General features: G+C 47.2%; 1 protein-coding gene across 1 annotated transcript; it reads right to left on the bottom strand.

Annotated features, from left to right (window-relative positions):
* Positions 1–1,255: 1,255 nt before the first annotated feature.
* lrp12 (low density lipoprotein receptor-related protein 12) lies at positions 1,256–11,212 on the bottom strand. The gene is made up of 11 exons (XM_084919528.1): positions 10,640–11,212; positions 7,407–7,463; positions 7,171–7,306; positions 6,836–7,038; positions 6,501–6,748; positions 5,695–5,844; positions 5,395–5,616; positions 5,041–5,307; positions 4,306–4,508; positions 4,094–4,226; positions 1,256–3,892 (listed from the first exon to the last, which is right to left on the bottom strand). The coding sequence occupies exons 1-11, from the start codon at positions 10,692–10,694 to the stop codon at positions 2,963–2,965; spliced, it is 2,604 nt and encodes an 867-aa protein (XP_084775654.1). The 5' UTR covers positions 10,695–11,212; the 3' UTR covers positions 1,256–2,962.
* Positions 11,213–18,848: the final 7,636 nt, after the last annotated feature.

Genomic DNA, 18,848 nt, shown 5'->3' with positions numbered 1-18,848 from the left:
CAGTATTTTAATCACAAGTTTAAAGGCTGCAGTCGTTGCACACACTGTGTATAAAATATAAATATTTTGATGCGCACCACACTTCTCGTACTCCGTAGTATTGTAGTGAGGCACTTGGAAAGTGGTTGTAGGTGATTCATTTGATACTGCTAACAGTGGCTATGAGTGGGACTGATTCCCTATAACTAATGACTGGTTGGGCCATCCATAGCAGCAACAACTGCAATCAAGTGTTTGCTGTTTATATCGGCAATCTCATTCTTTTTGTCACTACCCAGAGCTTGTGACCATAAGTAAGGGTAGTAATATAGATTGACGAGTAAATCAAAATTCGCTTCTCTTCTCTCTCTCTTCACTACAAAAGATCAATACAGCAGCCACGTCACTGCGGACACTGCCCCCAATCCAGTGGTAGCTCTCACACTTCATTCTCCACTCTTTTGTGACCATGACCCCAAGATACTTCAACTCTGCCACCTGGGAAATTAACTCGTACCTGACCTGGACTCCTGGGCACTCCTAGACTTGGACAAGGAGGTGCTGATTCTCATTCCCACTACTTCACATTCGAATGCAAACTGCTCCAGCTCAAGCTGCAGGTCACCTGCTTGATGAAACCAACAGAACCACATCATCTGCAAAAAGCATAGATAAAATCCCAAGGCAAATGAAGCGGAGACCACTGTCCACCATCTGGCAAAACCAGATATTCTGTTCATTAAAAACTGTGAACAGTATTGGTGACAAAGGGCAGAGTCCACTGAATCCACATGGACTCTGTGTCCCCAGGCTCCCTTGGAATGCAATCAAAGCTTTTTGGAGGTAGGAGTCTTAGGGGCCTCTGCTAGGTGTTGCCAGTGCACTCTCACTATGCATTTGGATACACCACATCAGTTCAGCATTTTCCCCTACCTGATCCAAGTCAACACCAAGTACCGATCAGTTGACAGCTCAGCACCTGTGTTCAATCAATTGAATTCATTTCACTTTGATCTGTGGCAAAATGCAGTGATTTAAGCTTTAATGATTAAATTGATTTAGTTTCACAGCTCTAACATCACCTTACAAATAAACAGCATGCACTGAGCATGCACTCAGTCATAAAATAGTGAAATAAATTCTCTAAATAAATAAAATTGATATTTGACACATTTGACAGGAGCGAAGTTCACTTGCTTGCTCTGAATTACCTACTTTTTTTTCACCTTTATGTTCGTTCATGTGGAAAGTTGAGCAAAATAAAAAGAATACAAGAGACACTGGAGGTGAACCTTTAATGTTTAGTGCAGTTTATCAGTTTTTAACTACAAAGAAAAACACGAAATGGCCAAATTCATGCAGGCCAGAAAACAGCAAAACCACAACAACAAGAATAATAACTACAACAATAATAACCACATCATGAATAATAATAATAATAATAATAATAATAATAAATATACATAGTCACACACACACACACAAGGTCAGCTGAGTACCAAAAACTGTAACAAACATCAGAAATGGCTTCAGTCTAGGAGTAGTGACGACGGGCGGGGCTACGAAACCTTTATAATTCAGGTAAGTCTGACTCGAGTTCTGATCCTCCGCTGTACCAAATCCTTCAGGTCCCATGTGAGCTGTAAACACTGACCTTTGACTTTCCTTTTCTTTGAACTGGACATGAGGGTCACATAATTTAGGTCTGGTTCTAAAATCAAACTCAACTGTTGAACATGTCACATTGTGCTTTACCGTCAATAGCCAATGAACATTCACCTACTCAAAACACCAAATATTTGACCTAATCATCCAGCGTCTCTTGAATAGGATGAAGTGTTAGGGTCACATTAATAAAAAAAGTGTCCATTTTGAGATTAAAGTTGAAATGTAAGCTCAAACTTGAAATGGTATTTTAAATAGTCAAAATGTGGAGATTACAGTTATTTCAAGCCAAAAAACTGCCACGGCTCCCATATCCTCTATAAAATGGCTTGTGTAGATAAGTTAGTGAAACAAACAGATGATCCGTCTTATTGTGTTTTGTGATACAACCATTGGTATCTTTGCATCTGTCCATTGCCAGCCATTTCATTTTGCACAAATCCGACCCACTCTTTCAAGTTTGTGTATTTTTTCCTTCTGACCAAATGCAGCTTTCTGGCACCATCTCTTCAGTGTCATTTTGTTTATGAGCTAAAAGAGAAACAAGTTTCTATAATGAAAGTCATTTCACTAACTCAGCTACACACGGCATTTTGTAGAGGGTATAGAAGCCGTGGCAGTTTGTATTGAAAATGTGATTTCCACGTTTTGACTGTTCTCAAAATCACGAGTTTATTATCTAAATAATCAATAATATATATATATATATATATATATGTTTTGCCTAATGTGGCCCTAATATTCCTTCGTACTTGGCACCACTCTCAAGTGGCGACAGGAGAACCTGTTGAACTCAGCTCTTCTTCAGTTTGTGTGCAGTACCAAAGGAAATAACCTGAACTCTGATGTCAGTGACTGAAATAAGGACCAATGAGAGTAAAGGAAATGCCAACTGAACTTTTTTGGGGGAGGGCTATATGTGGCCTGGCCTTAGATTTTGGGAAGAAGCGTTTGGCTGCCTCCAACAGTCAATGACCCTCTCCTGCTTGGGAGCTCTACAATTCAGTCGTACCATAAGGTTGGGCAGTGCCTTAACAGACAGACCGGGAAACAGAGGGACTGTTTTTAAAGTCGTACCAAATAAAATTTGTGACATCACTCAGTTTGTTTACCTTTGACATCACAGATCCAGCTAGGGTGCTATAATATAATAATCCCACCCCTCTGAGTGTCTGAGGAGTGAGTTGTGTGGCATTGTGCAGTGCTATCCTGTCAGTTAGCATGTTGTTAACATGCTAACTAACAGGCTTACAAGCTGCACTTAGTGTAGTTAGAACACTGAAGGAGTAGGGCTAGCGTTAGCCTTTCAGTTAGCCTGTTAGCACAGCAGCAGCAGCTCATCATCACTGCTCTCTGTTTTGCCAGTCGCTTCCAGGCAAGCATCAGGGATCTGAGCTGTGTGGACCATTCCGCAGTGTTCACAGGGGCCATCCCGCCCTCCTCGACCACTGTTCCCATTGTGATGGCGGGGGGCATGGTTCACGGTGGAGGAGGGGTATGACTCGAGCAGAGGTTGTCGGATGTCGCTGACAAGCAAGGACGAGGAAGAGGAGTCTGAGTCAGAGATGGGGATCAGGAGCTCCACATCTTCGTCTTCCTCTCCACTCCCCCGTCGCTCTGTGACTTCAACCCCACCTCTTCCTGTCTCCAGCTGGTGCAGTGGGCTATGATTGGTCCAGGTCTGGCTCTGCTGGTTCTGACTTGTTCTTGTCAGATTTCTAGCTAAGCGGTGCAGGTTTTGGGCCAGGCGCTGCAGGGCAGAGGCAGCTGGGGCAGGGAGGTCAGAGGTGTCACTGTGACATTCGGGATCTGGACTGGAGGTTACTATAGTGACAGGGCTGGATGGGGGCAGGGCCTCTCTAGGCCTGTCATTGTCTCGGCCAGATGTCAGGGTCACAGAAGGTGTCACCGAAAGCACAGCCTCTACAGCGGAGGGAGGCGGGGTCTTCTGGGGGAGGGGTGCAACAGGTCCACCCACTGCACTGATGCCTCGCCCTCGCTCGCCCTCAGTGTCTGTGTCATCCGAGTCTGGAGACAACAGGTCTGAGCCGGAGCTTCCGGTGCTGCCAGTGCCAGCGCTGTCCTCCAGGTCTGCAGAGACCAGAGCCAAAGAACCTGAGCGCCGGGACCGTGAGAAATTAAAGAGGCGACGCCACAGGTTGCTACGACGACCAGAGGAAGGCAGCCTGAGGGATGTGAAGCCAAGCTGAGAGCGGACCGCCAGACGAAGATTTTCCAGGACAGAAGCCTGAGGACAGAGACGAGAGAACCAGTTCAAACTGGATCTACCTGAAGTCCCTGAGGACCACATAGAGTCACCTTTAAAAAGGTGGTATTTAACCTCCATTTGACCTTGGACCTAACCATATGATCATTCTTCAGTGTACAGAGAGAGTGTGCGCAAAAACTTTAATCAGGAGCTTCCTGCTATGTGAGATAAGAACTGTACCTGGCTCCCTGAGCACACTGGGAAATCCTCCACAGGTGGGATCAGTCCCTGCGCAATCAGCTGACCATAAGAGGGCGGGGCTTCCCTCCTCAGCAGCTCCGCCTCCACTCTGGACAGCTGGGTCTCAAATGACCTGGAACAACCAATCACAAGCCTTGACTCACAATGAGTTCAGAAGCACGAGGTGAACAGAAATGTGTTGACATTCTTACCTGCGTTCAAACATGCGCAGCGAGTACAGCTTGCATGTGCAACCAAGGGCAATGACCAATAAGAGGCCACAGATGAGGCTGCCAATGACGGCAGCTGTGATGACTCGTGTGGGAACAATGACAGGACAACTCTCCTCGTCGCTGCCATCCCCACAGTCATCCTGTGCGTCACAAACCCACGACTCAAACACACAGCGATTATTCTGAAGGGATCAGACACACAGGGATCAGTCAGAGGTTAAAGTGTTCTAGTCTTCTGTAACTGGATGTTAAACATGCCTTTCTCTGTATTAGACAGAATGGCACACACCGAAAGACAAATGTGGGAAATGTGACTTGGACTCCACAAAGCCGTCCTGATGCTGCCTTAATGCGATCGGCCTAAAACTAAGATGTGTTTGGAGTTATTTGGTTAGCATTTCTAATGTTTTAGCTGTGATGTCAGGCGTTTGGAAGGCATTTGTAAACTACATCTATTCAATTTTATTTATACAGCACCAAATCACAAAAACAGTTGCCTCAAGGCCCGAAAATAATGCATACAGAGAAAAACCCAACAATCATCTACAAAAAGTTGAATATGAAACCTGCTTTAAACAAAGTTCACCTCCAGTTTATTGTGTGAGTGAGATCACATGTCTGTGATGATTCACAGGACCACCCTACTGCTTCTCATTTGATTTGAATCGTTAAAGACTAAAGTCAGAACACACCAGTCTGGTCTTACCATCGTACCTTACAGTGGAAGTTTCCTGGCTGACAGAAGAAGCAGTTCTTCTCATCAGAACCATTGGGGCAGCGGTTCTGGTAGTTGCAGCGGTCCGACCGAGGGTAACAGGCTCCGTTTCTGGAGCAGGGGAACTCATCCTCCTGACAAGATGAGCAGTTTAGCTCATCCCGACCGTTGGGGCAGTGCCAGTACCCATCGCAGCGCTGCTGCTCGGTGTAACAGCCCCAGTTCCCCCCGCATGGAACCTCCCAGGGCAGGCAGAACCCATCCACCTAAAAACAGGACCACAAAGACTACTTAATCAAGAACAATAGAACAAAACACGGCCACCTGCACAACACCTCAAAAATCAAACACACCTGGTAGGTGACGTTGAAGCCTCTGGCCGCATTGATCTTGTCAGCGTAGAAGTGAACTCGGAGCTGACCGGATGATGAAACTACAGCGACCGGCGCTCTGGAGTCAAAGGCAGTCAGCACCCTGAGGAGGCGACGGGGGTTCTCCTCCAGCCCGTCATAGACTTTGACATAGTCGCCATAGCCAGTCCCATCAAGTTTAAAATCTGTGAACCTTAGAATCACCTGCAGGAGAAGACAGGAAGAACATCAGGAATGTTGATGTCCTTTGCTACCCAAACACACTCAGGGATCAGAGGTTACCTTTCGGTGGTCTCCAGTGTCAATCAGCCAGGTGCAGTTACTTCCTGGAGGGTAGAAATCAGGATAGTTTGGAGAGCTGAAAGAACCATAGAAGTTCCTCAACAACTCGCCACAGGTGGGAACATCACAGTCTATCTCATCGCCAAGGTCCTGAAAGAGACGTTGTGACACACCAAGTTGAGGACATGGTCAGCAGTCCGGCCCAAGGAACCCCTGAAGTGGATTGTTGTGTCCTTTGGAGACCAGGCAGAGTCCCGATCACCTGAGCTCTAAAGCACTGGGTTAAATCTTCAACATAAGGTGCTCCTTCTCATAGATGTAACGACTTGTAACAATATGTTGTGTAAACACAGCATTAGTACAATACTAATACCTCGTAAGATATAAACAGCTATATTCATATTAAACATGCTTACAATCCTAACGCCATAGCTCGCATTCTGCTCATCTTTAGCTCTGACATGATGTCTGCATCATAAAGAGACCATTTCATAAACTCCAACAGATCAGCTCAAGTTACACTCACGATAGCAGAGCAGCACAGGCGTACCACAAACTATGGGTGACTTAACGGACCTTTATAAATCTGTTAGATCTGAGTCAGCAGAACTCTGTGGTGATTAGCCCACATGTGCTATGAGTGGTGAACCCGAGGATATGCATTGGGCGAATGGTAGGAGTACCGGTTCGGTACTCCAGCTGCCTGTTATTGTTTGACACATTAATGTAAGTCACATAAGCAGCAGCGGCAAGTGAACGAGGAACCATTTGAGCAGCTGCAATGGGTCACCTAGGTGGCGTGTTACCTGGCAGTCTATGCTACCGTCGCAGCGCAGGCTGTGGGGCAGGCAGGTGTAGATGCGGGTGTAGCGAGACAGGCAGGGGAACTGGTTCAGGCTGCAGGGCTGGAAGGAGAACGGCGAGTCCACACACATCTCCTCATCTGAATTGTCGCCGCATTCGTCCATCGAGTTACAGCGCCACCAGTCTGGGATGCACTTCCCATTTGAGCAGTGGAACTGGTCCACATCACAGCTGGATGCCAGCGGCTTACCTGCACACACAACAAATCTTACTTGTTTCCCATCCAGAGCATCAGCCTCTACTCCAGTTACACCAATAGCACACAGTGTTTCCTCACCGCTGATGTATGACAGTCTGAAGCCCTTTCCCGTCAGGCTGTCATCCGAGTGGAAGTGGATCCACAAATGGTCCTGAGAGGAGATGTAGGGTGGTGGCAAGGAAGAGCCACAAACCCGGAGTCCGTCCAGGTTCCTGTAGCTGCTGATGGACATCCAGTCTGAGGTGCAGCGATGGGAACCCTGTAGGTCAAAGTCCTGGAAGCTGCAAAGACAGAACAGGGAGGGCATTGTGAGAGCAAAGATGGGGTTAAAATGAGGATGTGGTTGTTGCTTTTCACTCTGTGCCCTGATGTGGGTGTGGCAGCTGTAACTATGGAGACAGTAAGTGTAGTACCTGATGGTGATGGCATCTCCAGGTCGCGCCCTGATATTCCAGCTGCAGTTCAGTCGGGCTGGATACTGGAAGGGCCATCCGGGGCTGGTGATTATACCGCTGGATGCCCGTAGGAGCTCTGCCACATCACTGCAGGCTGGGGGGGGCAGGGTTGGACTGTTAGTGTGACACTGTGTTTGTGGGTGTGTGTGTGCCATTAGTGCTGCCCTGATGTCTAGATGTGACTGTGACCTCACCATTAGAAATCCCTGACACATAGACATTTTCATTCCTCTGAGAGACAGCAATGCATCCTGGGGGAAAATCACAACAACACATGGTTAGAAGTGATGTCATATTGATAACAGTCTGACGTACAGCTGATGAACCGCTGGATAATGCTGTTCTTTATTCTGTTAGTTTTTGTCTTTATGGATCTGAAACGTCTGCCTGAAGGTAGATGTTGAAACAGTACATGACCAGAATGTTATGGGTCTGGAAGGAATTTGTTAATCTTCCTGAGAAAAGAGGAGGAGAGGATATCTGACGATCTGCTAGGCAACCTGTACAACCCTGCGTAGTGCTCTCTTCTGTGCTCCTGTGCAGCTGGAAAACCATGCACGGAGACAGTATGCCAGGTGATCACCCTGATTCATGAGCAGCTTGTTTGTATATGTTTAGATCATGGACTCAGATTATCCCCCTTGAAGATCAGATAAGGACTTTTGCAGTCAGTTTACAATCATATTATGAAGCTTTGAATGTTTTTGCTGCAGCCATCTTGCTGTTTTAAAACAGAGTGAGAGCTGGAGCTTACTGTGAAACTGCCCCATTATTGGCTAATGACCTGTCAATCAGTCATTAGTATATCCTTAGTAATCAGGACTTCATATTTAAATCACTCAAACAAATGACTGAGCCCCTAAATTAATCGGGAACGTGTCTACGGAGGTCAGGGGTCAGGTTTGACACAGACTTGTAAAGAACTACAGGTACTTGGCCTTGGTGATCATTAGAAAAAAAAGAATGCAGGTTTGCTTTTCACATCCACAAGCTTTAGGCATTGTTTATCCTGTCTGTGGTCTTAACACAGTGTTCTACATCCAGCAAGTTCCTATTAAAAGTTACATGTAAAAAAGAAAAAGTTAAACAGGATGGACAAAACGCTGAAGGAAGATAGCAGATGATACTTCATGGGAGGATTCTATTTTGAAAATTTGGCATCTTAAAGACTGCTCAATCTTGCAGGGTCAAATAGCTGGCCAATGCTCAACATTATGGGCTCAAAATGTGGTCATAAATATTTTGTACTTGTAAAAAAGATTTGTGTGTGCGTAAAAAAGATTTGTGTGTGGACTTAGCCCAAAAAACCCCCTGCAAGTTACAAGTACGAATTTTGACCCCATTTTTCTTCCTTTCATCTGATTGGTCAATGTCATGTCAATCACAAATGTAACAATCCAATCAGAGAACAGATGGGTTTGGCTGTCGGAGGGGCGCTTTTTTTGAACTGCAGGTCTTTGAAGGGAATAAATGCCCTTTTACATGCCAACCCAGCGTTTTCCTTCATCACCACGAAGGAAAACAGTCTGTGGTCGTCCGAGTTTGGTGATTTTTGTGTCACAGGTCTACGTGTTTAATATAGGGACTTCCACAGCCTTTTCAACAGCACTGCGGACCGCGGGGTGGGGGCGGGCAGTGTTTTGGAAATGACAGTCTTCATTACAAAGCAAAGAGCAGGTGCATCTAGTACAGGTAGAGCTGCTGCAAAAACCCACAGAGCCCAGCAGCCAGCGCAACAAATTCTGGATCCTTTGCTTTTAGTTAGCAGTTAGCATTAGCAGCACATCCTGCGTCCCATGTGAAAGGACTTTTATGCTGCGCACTGTGACTCACAGCAATGGTCCCGGGTCAGCCCTGACTTTATGTTAAACTAATCCTAAAGTAATAATGGTATTTCTAACCACTGATATACCACAACTTTATCCTTTCAACAGCTGCTGAAAGTTAGGGGACCTAGCTGCTATCGGATATTTATATAGAGATCCTCCAGCTTCAAACTGTATCACCCTTCAAGGACCTGCAGTTCAAAAAAGCGCCCCTCCGACAGCCAAACCCATCTGTTCTCTGATTGGATTGTTACATTTGTGATTGACATGACATCGACCAATCAGATGAAAGGAAGAAAAATAGGGTCAAAATTCGTACTTGTAACTTGCAGGGTTTTTTTTGGGCTAAGTCCACACACAAATCTTTTTTACACATACAAATCTTTTTTACACACACACAAATTCTTTTTACACATACAAATCTTTTTTACGCACACACACAAATCTTTTTTTTACACACACAAATCTTTTTTACGCACACACAAATCTTTTTTACACATACAAATCTTTTTTACAAGTACAAAATATTTATGACCACATTTTGAGCCCATACAACATTGTTAATGTTCAACAATTGATAATCAAATGTTACAAGTTTGACCACCAGGGGTGCTGTTTTGCCAGTTTTAGTGTAGTTGTGTCATAAAGCAGTCTGAGGTCGGGTGTTGCAGGGGTTACAGCTGTTACAGGAAAAAGGATCAGACTTCCTGTCCTTTCTGTGGTATCTGTTCTCCTACAGACTAAAGAAGAGCTTGCCGGTCAACTGGTGATTCTTATTGGTGGTAAGTGCTAGCCCTGTGGTGGACAGGACCTAGTCAGGTGTACCTGCGTGTCATTCTGACTCCAGCCCAAAGTGGTTAAGAGAAGATGGTCCCTGTTAAGATGATCCCTGTTAAGATACTTGTGAAGCCCTGATCACTTACATAGACCGTTTCATTATCATGATTGTTATTATTACTGAACCATGCTCAACATCTTCAAGCTTTAATAGAAACTCATTGATATCTTCCAACTGCTATGCTTACTACACAGAAAAAAGGAGTAATGGCTGTAGTGACGTGACACCTGTCAACAGATCACAGCAGACCGAATGTAAAGTAATCTGTAAGAGCCATTTGCAGCTGTCACTACTAGATGGTCTGTCCTTCCACATCTGCCTCTCCATTGTACTTCCGCTTTCTCTACTGGTGGATTTGGAGCAGATTGGATGCTGCAGTAACGCACTGTGGGGCCCTGAACACACACTGATATAGCAAGATCTGTAATGTGAAATATTACACATTCAGGTCCAGGTTTTTGGGACATAAAATCTGGGTGACAGTTAATCCTGGAAGGCTATTAATTTAGACTGGTGAGTGCCCACAATCACTTCCTGCCACATGTCTATGTTAAACATTAAATTAAGTAACACTAGCTTGTAATACTTTGTCCTTGTATGGTTACAGGTGTACACCTCTGCCCTTCTGCAGTCTTCCAGACGCACTTTATTCAGGACAAAGTAGGTTTTCAGGAAAGGGGGGAAGTCTTAAAGAGACAGGACCCGGCGTCATCAGAACAAAACATAAGTGTACACACCTGACAACAGGTCAGTCTGCACTTACCTGTGAGGAGGAGCAGGCAAACCACACCCTGCCTGCAGTCTGTTCTGAGGGCCATGCTAACCCTGATGTTATGATGAAGATAATGGGGAAGAGTCCAAGGTCACAGAGCTGAGCGCTGCATGTCAGCTGTTAGCAGACCTCGGCTCCGAACCGAGCGGCTACCGAGGATAACGGATCTCACCGATAAACCCGACATTCAATTAACACAGACACGAGCCGCTGAACGGGACGTTAACAAGGTTGGTCCGCATCCTGCGAAGAACCTCGGTTAGCTCGCAAACAAAGAGCCGCTAGCTGCCGACTAACAGGCTGACGCTAAGAACACCGGCCCGTTAGCTTCAACATGCTAACGAGACAGAGTCATCCGACCCGGAGCGGGGGGCCCGAACCGGGTCAATCCGAGCTCACGGGACCGGCACCGAGTCAGCAGCAGTAGTGTCGATCTGATAGTATGTGTGAGCGCATTTCCGTGCGAAGCTGTTAGCTTTTAGCTTCCGTCGAGCCGAACAACAACAACAGACCGCAGAGAGAATCCCCGCCCCTTTGACAGTGGCGTCACTAACATGGCCCCGCCGTTTTTGTCATTTGTTGGTTTATGTGAACTTCCTGTTTCCTGAAGATGCCAAAGCACTTCACAAAGAGCCGAACGTCCTTCATATGTTCACTACATGTATGTATGTATGTATGTATGTGTGTGTGTGTATATATATATATATATATATATATATATATATATATATATATATATCTGCGTCACACTCACACGGCCTGTGTATGTAACTGAACCGGTTCATCTAAAGCGCTTTTCTACTGTACTTGAGCACTCAATATGCCTTAATAATGAATCAGTCATCAATATATTAGGACAGAGAACACGACTCCATCAGTGATTGATTAGCAGCTCAGATTCAAATCTCCAGTCTCAATCTTTGTAGCTGAGAGACTGAGTGGACAGTCTGATTGTAATCTGATCAGGAAATGAGAACATTTCATGCGAAATAAAATCACACACACAGACACCCATTTTCATGTGCAGACTCATGTTATGGGATTTATTATATGAAAAGTAGAGCTGTACAAGAATTGAAGTATCCCAGTGGAAGGATGCAGGATGACGGTCTCAGCGGATTTTCTTCCTGTGTGAAGACAGAGTGAAGTGAGGGCCTTAGCCTTTGATTTGTAAACATTAAGAAAAGCTTCAGTGACTGTCAGCTCAGATTTATTGTGTTTTGGATGACTGTATATCCTGGTTTAAATGCTTTGACTTATTGACATATTAACACCTGGAGACACACACACACAAATAGCTAAAAAGAAACATGGTCTGACTCCTACCTAAATATATAAAGAGTAACTGAAGGTTAAATGCAGCTAACATGTCCTGTTTTAAGCCAGGCACTCACACCTCCCCTCCGCTGCATCTCAGCCACCATCGCTCTGGCAGTAAGGGCGCTAGAGCCAGAGTAGGGGAGAGGCGAGGTGGAACAACCCATTTTGTTGGGGTGGGGGGGGATATCTATACTTTTGTTGTTAAAATATTACCTCTCAACCAAGTACTGTATGGTTTTTATATTTTTAACAGTGTGTCACACAAACAGCAAATATTGTCCAAAAAAAAGTAAGAAATCTTTGGGGATGCTTTGATTCATTTTGGGGGTGCTGAAGAACATCCAGGTGCTAAAAACGCCACTGGCTGAGAACCAGTGTCACGGCCTTTGAAGTTCTGGCATTTATTTCGTGGAAAAATATAAACAAAAAACAACCCAATAATTTCTTACAACTTAAACATAAACAAAAGTTAACTTAATCTGATTTAACAAGTTCTAAAAGTGGTCAAAAATCGTTTTAAACCCTCCTGTTGTCCCATCTGACATTTGGCAACTAAAACATTTCCACTACACCCCTCCAGGGTTCTCTTAATCCCTTAACTATTGGAAGGGTCCAGAAGTTAACAAACTAATCACTTTTACAAACCCTTTCCAAAAGCAAAATTAATTACAAATTTACATAGCAAAACTAGGTAAGCATAATCTTACTGTTATAACAAACACAACTTTTTAACAAATGTGTATTTTATTGCAGGGAATAGGTAAGGTTAAAGTTTAACAACAAACACTGAGCCTCACTTTTGATATTCACAGACAACATGAAAGAACGGGGATTCAAACACTGTCATGCAGCCTTTTCTATTAAAATACCTCATATAGCACTCAATCTGGTACCTGAACACAGTGAAATATCTTCATTTTTAACATATTTATGGCTGTGATGAACCAGCATCTCTCTCATGTGTTTTAGTACCTGTGACAAGACGGTCATGAGTCTGCACACAGACGTCGTGTTGAACAGATGGTGCTGTGGTGAGGTCAGAATAACTAAGAGCTCATTACGCTCAAAACTGAGACTTTTTTGTCTGATTGTAAACACCCTTGAAAGTTACATGTTGCTACTAGGGGCGTCATAGTGGAGGCAAAAGTGATGCTCAGATAAAGATACCTAAGTAGCCAAAGGAAGGAGGCAGCCGCAAGTCTCTCTCTTAAGCATGCAACACAAGATGAGCTCATACAGTGGCAATTAAACGTATTTAAACAGCAAGTAGCTTTTATTGGTGTGGCTTGCTTTAAGGTGAATTTAAAAATTTTCATTATTTTCTAAACAGAAAAGAGTTCAGTTTATTTCAATATATAACACAGAAAACCAAGACATAATTTTTTCAATAATCTTGGAGTGGCCAAAAAGACGTGACAGGCCGTGACATCACAGTCAACACAAGTCCATAAAGCCAGGTGAAACTGCACACTGGACAAGCACATTTCTCACCTACAGTCACGAGCAATTTACTGGATGAACTTTTGTTCTGCTACCCTCAGTCGTATCTGAATATCTGATTCATTGTAACACTGTAGCTTTGTTTTAACCCTTGTGCTCCCCTTCGGGGCAGCCCCAGACCCCGGGGGTCCCAAAGTACCCCACCCTCAGTAGAGACAGGTGAATGAAAATGAAAAAAACAGAACGATCATTTGGGGTCGAAGAGTGCCCCAGAGCGATTCTAATGGGTTCGTCAGGGGATCGGGAAAGAAAACGTAGCACTTGGGGGCCACGCACAGAAGCTGCTGCGGCAGCGTGGGGGTCATTGATACCCCAGTACATAAAAATGAAGCATAATGATAATAATGACAATAATAAGAAGAAGAAGAAGAAAAAGAAGAATACAACACACAGACTCTTCTGAGTTTTATTTTATTTTATTTGAAATTACACTCACGATACAACTGAGGCAATCTGGAAGGCCATACCTTTTAGGGACATGCGCAATAGGGAGGGTGCGTTTTTAAAATGCCCCCCCTCCCCCCCGGGGCTGTATTTTCGATTACAATATCAACAAACTGTCCGTGTTTCAGGTGCTCGGTGCTGTACAGCGCCTTCGGTGGCTGTGAATACATGATCAGGAGACGTTGAATGGAAGGAATGAAACGCGGCGTGAGGAGTCTTTTCCTGATGCTGTAATAATGTTCAGCGTAGAAGTCATCCTCCAAGTGTCACAGCGGGATGGAACGGACACACGCGCAGGCTCTGAGTTGGGAAACACAAGAATCTTTATTACAGCACACCAGGTGATCTATTTACAGAGGTGAGGGGGAAGCCGGGCTCCGGGGGTCCACACACAAAGGGAAAAGATGCTGAAAGTCCACACGCACTCCGTCCACTCCTCACGCTCCTCTCCACGCTCCACAGAAAACACAATGACGTACTCCACTCCTCGCACACTCAATCACTCAGGAAACACAGGGGTTGGTCCAGGGAATGCGGGTCGGCAACGGTCCAGCGACGAGAAACACAGAGCTGCCGTCTTATAAAGGAGCTGGAACACTCTCGTAACGAGCCACAGGTGCGTGATGGCGACCAGGTGCGTGGACCAAGGGCAGAAGCCCACAAGTGAGCTCCGCCCTGGCAGAGGGAGGAGGGAAAGAGAGGAAGGGAGAGAGCAGGAACAAAATGAAAAACATATGTAGCCATACTGAGCCGACCGGGTAGGCACAGGGACCCTGACACCAAGACTCGCAGACACTCGTGTTGTCTCTGGCTGGGGTGATTGGTCTTGCACCCGTTGCATGCTTCAGTGCGGTACTCGTTGATCACTAGGTCGAGTAGGTGATACACCTACGCAGTTTTCATGGTATCGACGAGTAAAGAAGACGCCCAACCGTCAAGCTCGGCGTCTTTAACTGAGAATATCCAAGGGCTCCACCGAGCCCCATGAGAACATAAGATGTAAAGTACGCTCCTGTGCCAAATAATGCCAGGGAAGCGAGGCGGAAGAATTTACACCGCTCCTTCAATTCGATTCTCTCCTCTTCTTCCCTTTTTCTTTGTTCTTCCTCCTTTCTCCTCTTCAGCCTTTCTCCTTCGAGTTTCTTCTGGGCCGCCTTATACATCTCGTTGGTGTAGTGGTTTCCTCCATTGAAATCCACCATTTCATCTATTTCATCCAAAAGACAGCCCCAGAGTGTCGATCACAGCGATATTTCTTCCGTCTTCGCCCTCTGCCTCTTTTCTGAGACAGCCGTCGGTGACAGACTCAGGCGAAACGTCTTCTTTGAAAGCGTTCGCATCCCCCAGGATGGTGTTTCCGGATGCACTCTTTCCCGATCCTTTTTTACCGACCAGAAGGAGTCTCAGTTCTTCACGGGTCGCAGAGCCTGCGGGGTTGGGGAAATGATAGTAACATTTGAATCATTCTAGAAAAAAAAACATAAAACACTACGTTACACTAGGCTATTCTTTTGTTATCTTTGTATTGATGTTGACAGCGAGCAGTTTGCCCACATAACGCCAGTAGCACAAGCAGCACACATCCCTGGATCCGGCCTTTGGTCGCCAACATTTTCAGTAAGCTAAGAAAAGAAGAAATAAAAAAGAGGTGAAATTAAGGCACATTCAAGGAAAGTATTTCAGATCAGATTAGCAAGTTAAACCACACTGAAAATACACGTTGAATAAACCATGGCCCCAAACTGGTCGGTTGTCCCATGTGTTTCCCCCGTAGCTGCTCCGGGCGCGCACACAATGAGCCCTGGTTTCGCGACGCAGGCGTAGCAACAACCTCCTTCTACTCCTCACTGCCTCCTGTATGTGTGTGTGTGTGTGTGTGTGTGTGTGTGTGTGGGGGGGGGGTACTGGGTTCCTCACAGACGGTGGTGTTCGCGAAACCCACCCTCTCCAAAGCTAAGGGCTTGCCAGTGAGGCGCGTGAGAGCGAGGAAAATGTTTTAAAAAAGGGAAAGGAGGATGAGGAGACACTGAGGGTCCGAGGTCTAAACGGAAGGCTGTGTTCAGGTAACCCGCCCTCCGCAGACCTAAGCGTACGCTAGCGAGGCTCTTGAGAACGATGTAGAGGGAGCAAGGATGAGGAGGAGGCAAGGAGTGTCTAAAGTCCAAACGGAGGGCGGTGTTCGCGTAATAGGCAGGCCACATAGCTGGTCTTTCACTAGCGAGGCAGATGAGAACGAAGGCGAGGGAGCAAGAAGGACGAGGGGCATGGAGAGCCCCAGGTCCAACTGGAGGGTGGTGTTCACATAATAGGCAGGCCAAGCAGCTGCTCTTTCACTAGCGAGGCGCTTGAGAACGATGTAGAGGGAGTAAGGAGTACGAGGAGCAATGGAGAGCCCGAGGTCCAACTAGAGGGCGGTGTTCGTGAAACCGGCCATCCGCAGACCTAAGCGTACGCTCGCGAAGAGCATAAACGGAGGGCCGTGTTCACATAATGGGCAGGCCAAACGGCTGCTCTTTCACTAGCAAGGCACTTGAGAATGATAAGAGGGAGCAAGGAGGATGAGCAGCAACGCAGACCCCGAGGTCCAACTGGAGGGCGGTGTTCGTGTAATAGGCAGGCCAAACAGCTTCTCTTTCACTAGCGAGGCACTTGAGAACGATGTAGAGGGAGCAAGGAGGATGAGGAGCAACGGAGAGCCCAAGGTCCAACTGGAGGGCGGTGTTTGCGTAATAGGCAGGCCACACAGCTGCTTTTTCACTAGCGAGGCGCATGAAAACGAAGGACAAGGAGCAAGGAGGACGAGGAGCAACGGAGAGCCCGTGGTCCTCACCGAAGGGGGTGTTCACGAAACCGGCCCTCTGCAGACCTAAGCGTATGCTAGCGAGGAGCATAAACGGAGGGCGGTGTTCGCGTAATGGGCAGGGAAAATGGCTGCTCTTTCCCTAGCGAGGCACTTGAGAATGATGGAGAGGGAGCAAGGAGTACGAGAAGCAACGCAGAGCCCGAGGTCCAACTGGAGGGCGGTGTTCGCGTAATAGGAAGGCCAAACAGCTTCTCTTTCACTAGCGAGGCGCATGACAACAGTAGAGAAGGAGCAAGAAGGACGAGAAGCAACGGAGAGCCCGATGTCCTCACCGAAGGGGGTGTTCGCGAAACCGGCCCTCCGCAGACCTAAGCGTACGCTAGCGAGGAGCATAAACGGAGGGCGGTGTTCGCCTAATGGGGAGGCCAAACAGCTGCGCTTTCACTAGTGAGGCCCTGGAGAACGATGTAGAGGGAGCAAGGAGTACGAGGAGCAACGCAGAGCCCGAGGTCCAACTGGAGGGCGGTGTTCGCGTAATAGGAAGGCCAAACAGCTTCTCTTTCACTAGCGAGGCGCATGACAACGGTGGAGAAGGAGCAAGGAGGACGAGGAGCAATGGAGAGCCCGAGGTCCTCACCGAAGGGGGTGTTCGCGAAACCGGCCCTCCACAGACCTAAGCATACACTAGCGAGGAGCATAAATGGAGGACGGTGTTCGCGTAATAGGCAGGCCAAACAGCTGCGCTTTCACTAGCGAGGCCCTTGAGAGCAATGTAGAGGGGGCAAGGAAGACAGGGAGCAACGGAGATCCCAAGGTCCTCACCGAAGGGGGTGTTCGCGTAACCCGCCATCCGCAGACCTATGTGTATGCTAGCGAGGAGCATCAGAACGATGTAAAGGGAGCATAGATGAGGAGGAGGCAAGGAGTGTCTGAAGTCCAAACAGAGAGTGGTGTTCGCGTAATAGGCAGGCCAAGCAGCTGCTCTTTCACTAGCGAGGCGCAGGAGAACGATGGAGAAGGAGCAAGGAGGACGAGGAGCAACGGAGAGCTCGATGTCCTCACCGACGGCGGTTTTCGCAAAACCCACCTCTGCAAACCTAAGCGTACTCTAGCGAGGAGCGCGGAAAGGATGTAGAGGGAGCAAGGAGGACGAGGAGGCTCGGAGAGCCTGAGGTCCAACTGGAGGGCGGTGTTCGCGTAATAGGCAGGCCAAGCAGCTGCTCTTTCACTAGCGAGGCGCAGGAGAACGATGGAGAAGGAGCAAGGAAGATGAGGAGCAACGGAGAGCCCGTGGTCCTCACTTAGGCCCATTTACGCGTAACCCAAGGCCCATCCGGCAAAGCGCTCACCTGCGAGGAGCAGGAGAACGGAGCAGAAGGAGGTCGCAGGACGGGGAGGCAGGGAGTGTCCGAAGTCCTCACTTAGGCCGGTTTATGCGAACACTGCCGAGAAGGAGACATTGATGATGATGATGATGATGAGGTGAAGTTGAGAGTTGGTTGCTCCGGCGGTTAGGGGTCCCTCCAGACCCCAGTGTTAGCCATCGTAACCTACGAATGTGCATCGGGGTTGCGAAATACCCCATCGTGATTACTAAGGGGTCACAGTGTACTCACGGAGTAGAAAGCACCCCCAGTCCTCGCGAAAGCCGGTTTACGCGTAACCCGGGGCCCACCTGGCTAAGTGCTCCCCTGCGAGGAGCAGGAGAAAGGAACAGAAGGAGGTAGGAGGACTAGAAGAAAGGGGGAGTCCGAGGTCCTCACGGAGGCCTGTTTTCGCGTAACCTGGGGCCCATCCGGCTAAGCGCTCGTCTGCGAGGCGCATGACAACGGTAGAGAAGGAGCAAGGAGGACAAGGAGCAATGGAGAGCTCGAGGTCCTCACCGAAGGGGGTGTTCGCGAAACCGGCCCTCCACAGACCTAAGCATACACTAGCGAGGAGCATAAACGGAGGGCGGTGTTCGCGTAATAGGCAGGCCAAGCAGCTGCTCTTTCACTAGCGAGACACTTGAGAGCAATGTAAAGGGGGCAAGGAAGACAGGGAGCAACGGAGATCCCAAGGTCCTCACTGAAGGGGGTGTTCGCGAAACCCGCCCGCCGCAGACCTATGTGTACGCTAGCGAGGAGCATCAGA

Source organism: Perissodus microlepis, chromosome 22 (genome assembly GCF_051167445.1).
Source record: "Perissodus microlepis isolate ML-2025 ecotype Zambia chromosome 22, ASM5116744v1, whole genome shotgun sequence".
NCBI classification, from domain to species: domain Eukaryota; kingdom Metazoa; phylum Chordata; class Actinopteri; order Cichliformes; family Cichlidae; genus Perissodus; species Perissodus microlepis.
The sequence above is the reverse complement of the archived record's forward strand: the minus strand, read 5'-3'. Positions and strand labels throughout refer to the sequence as shown.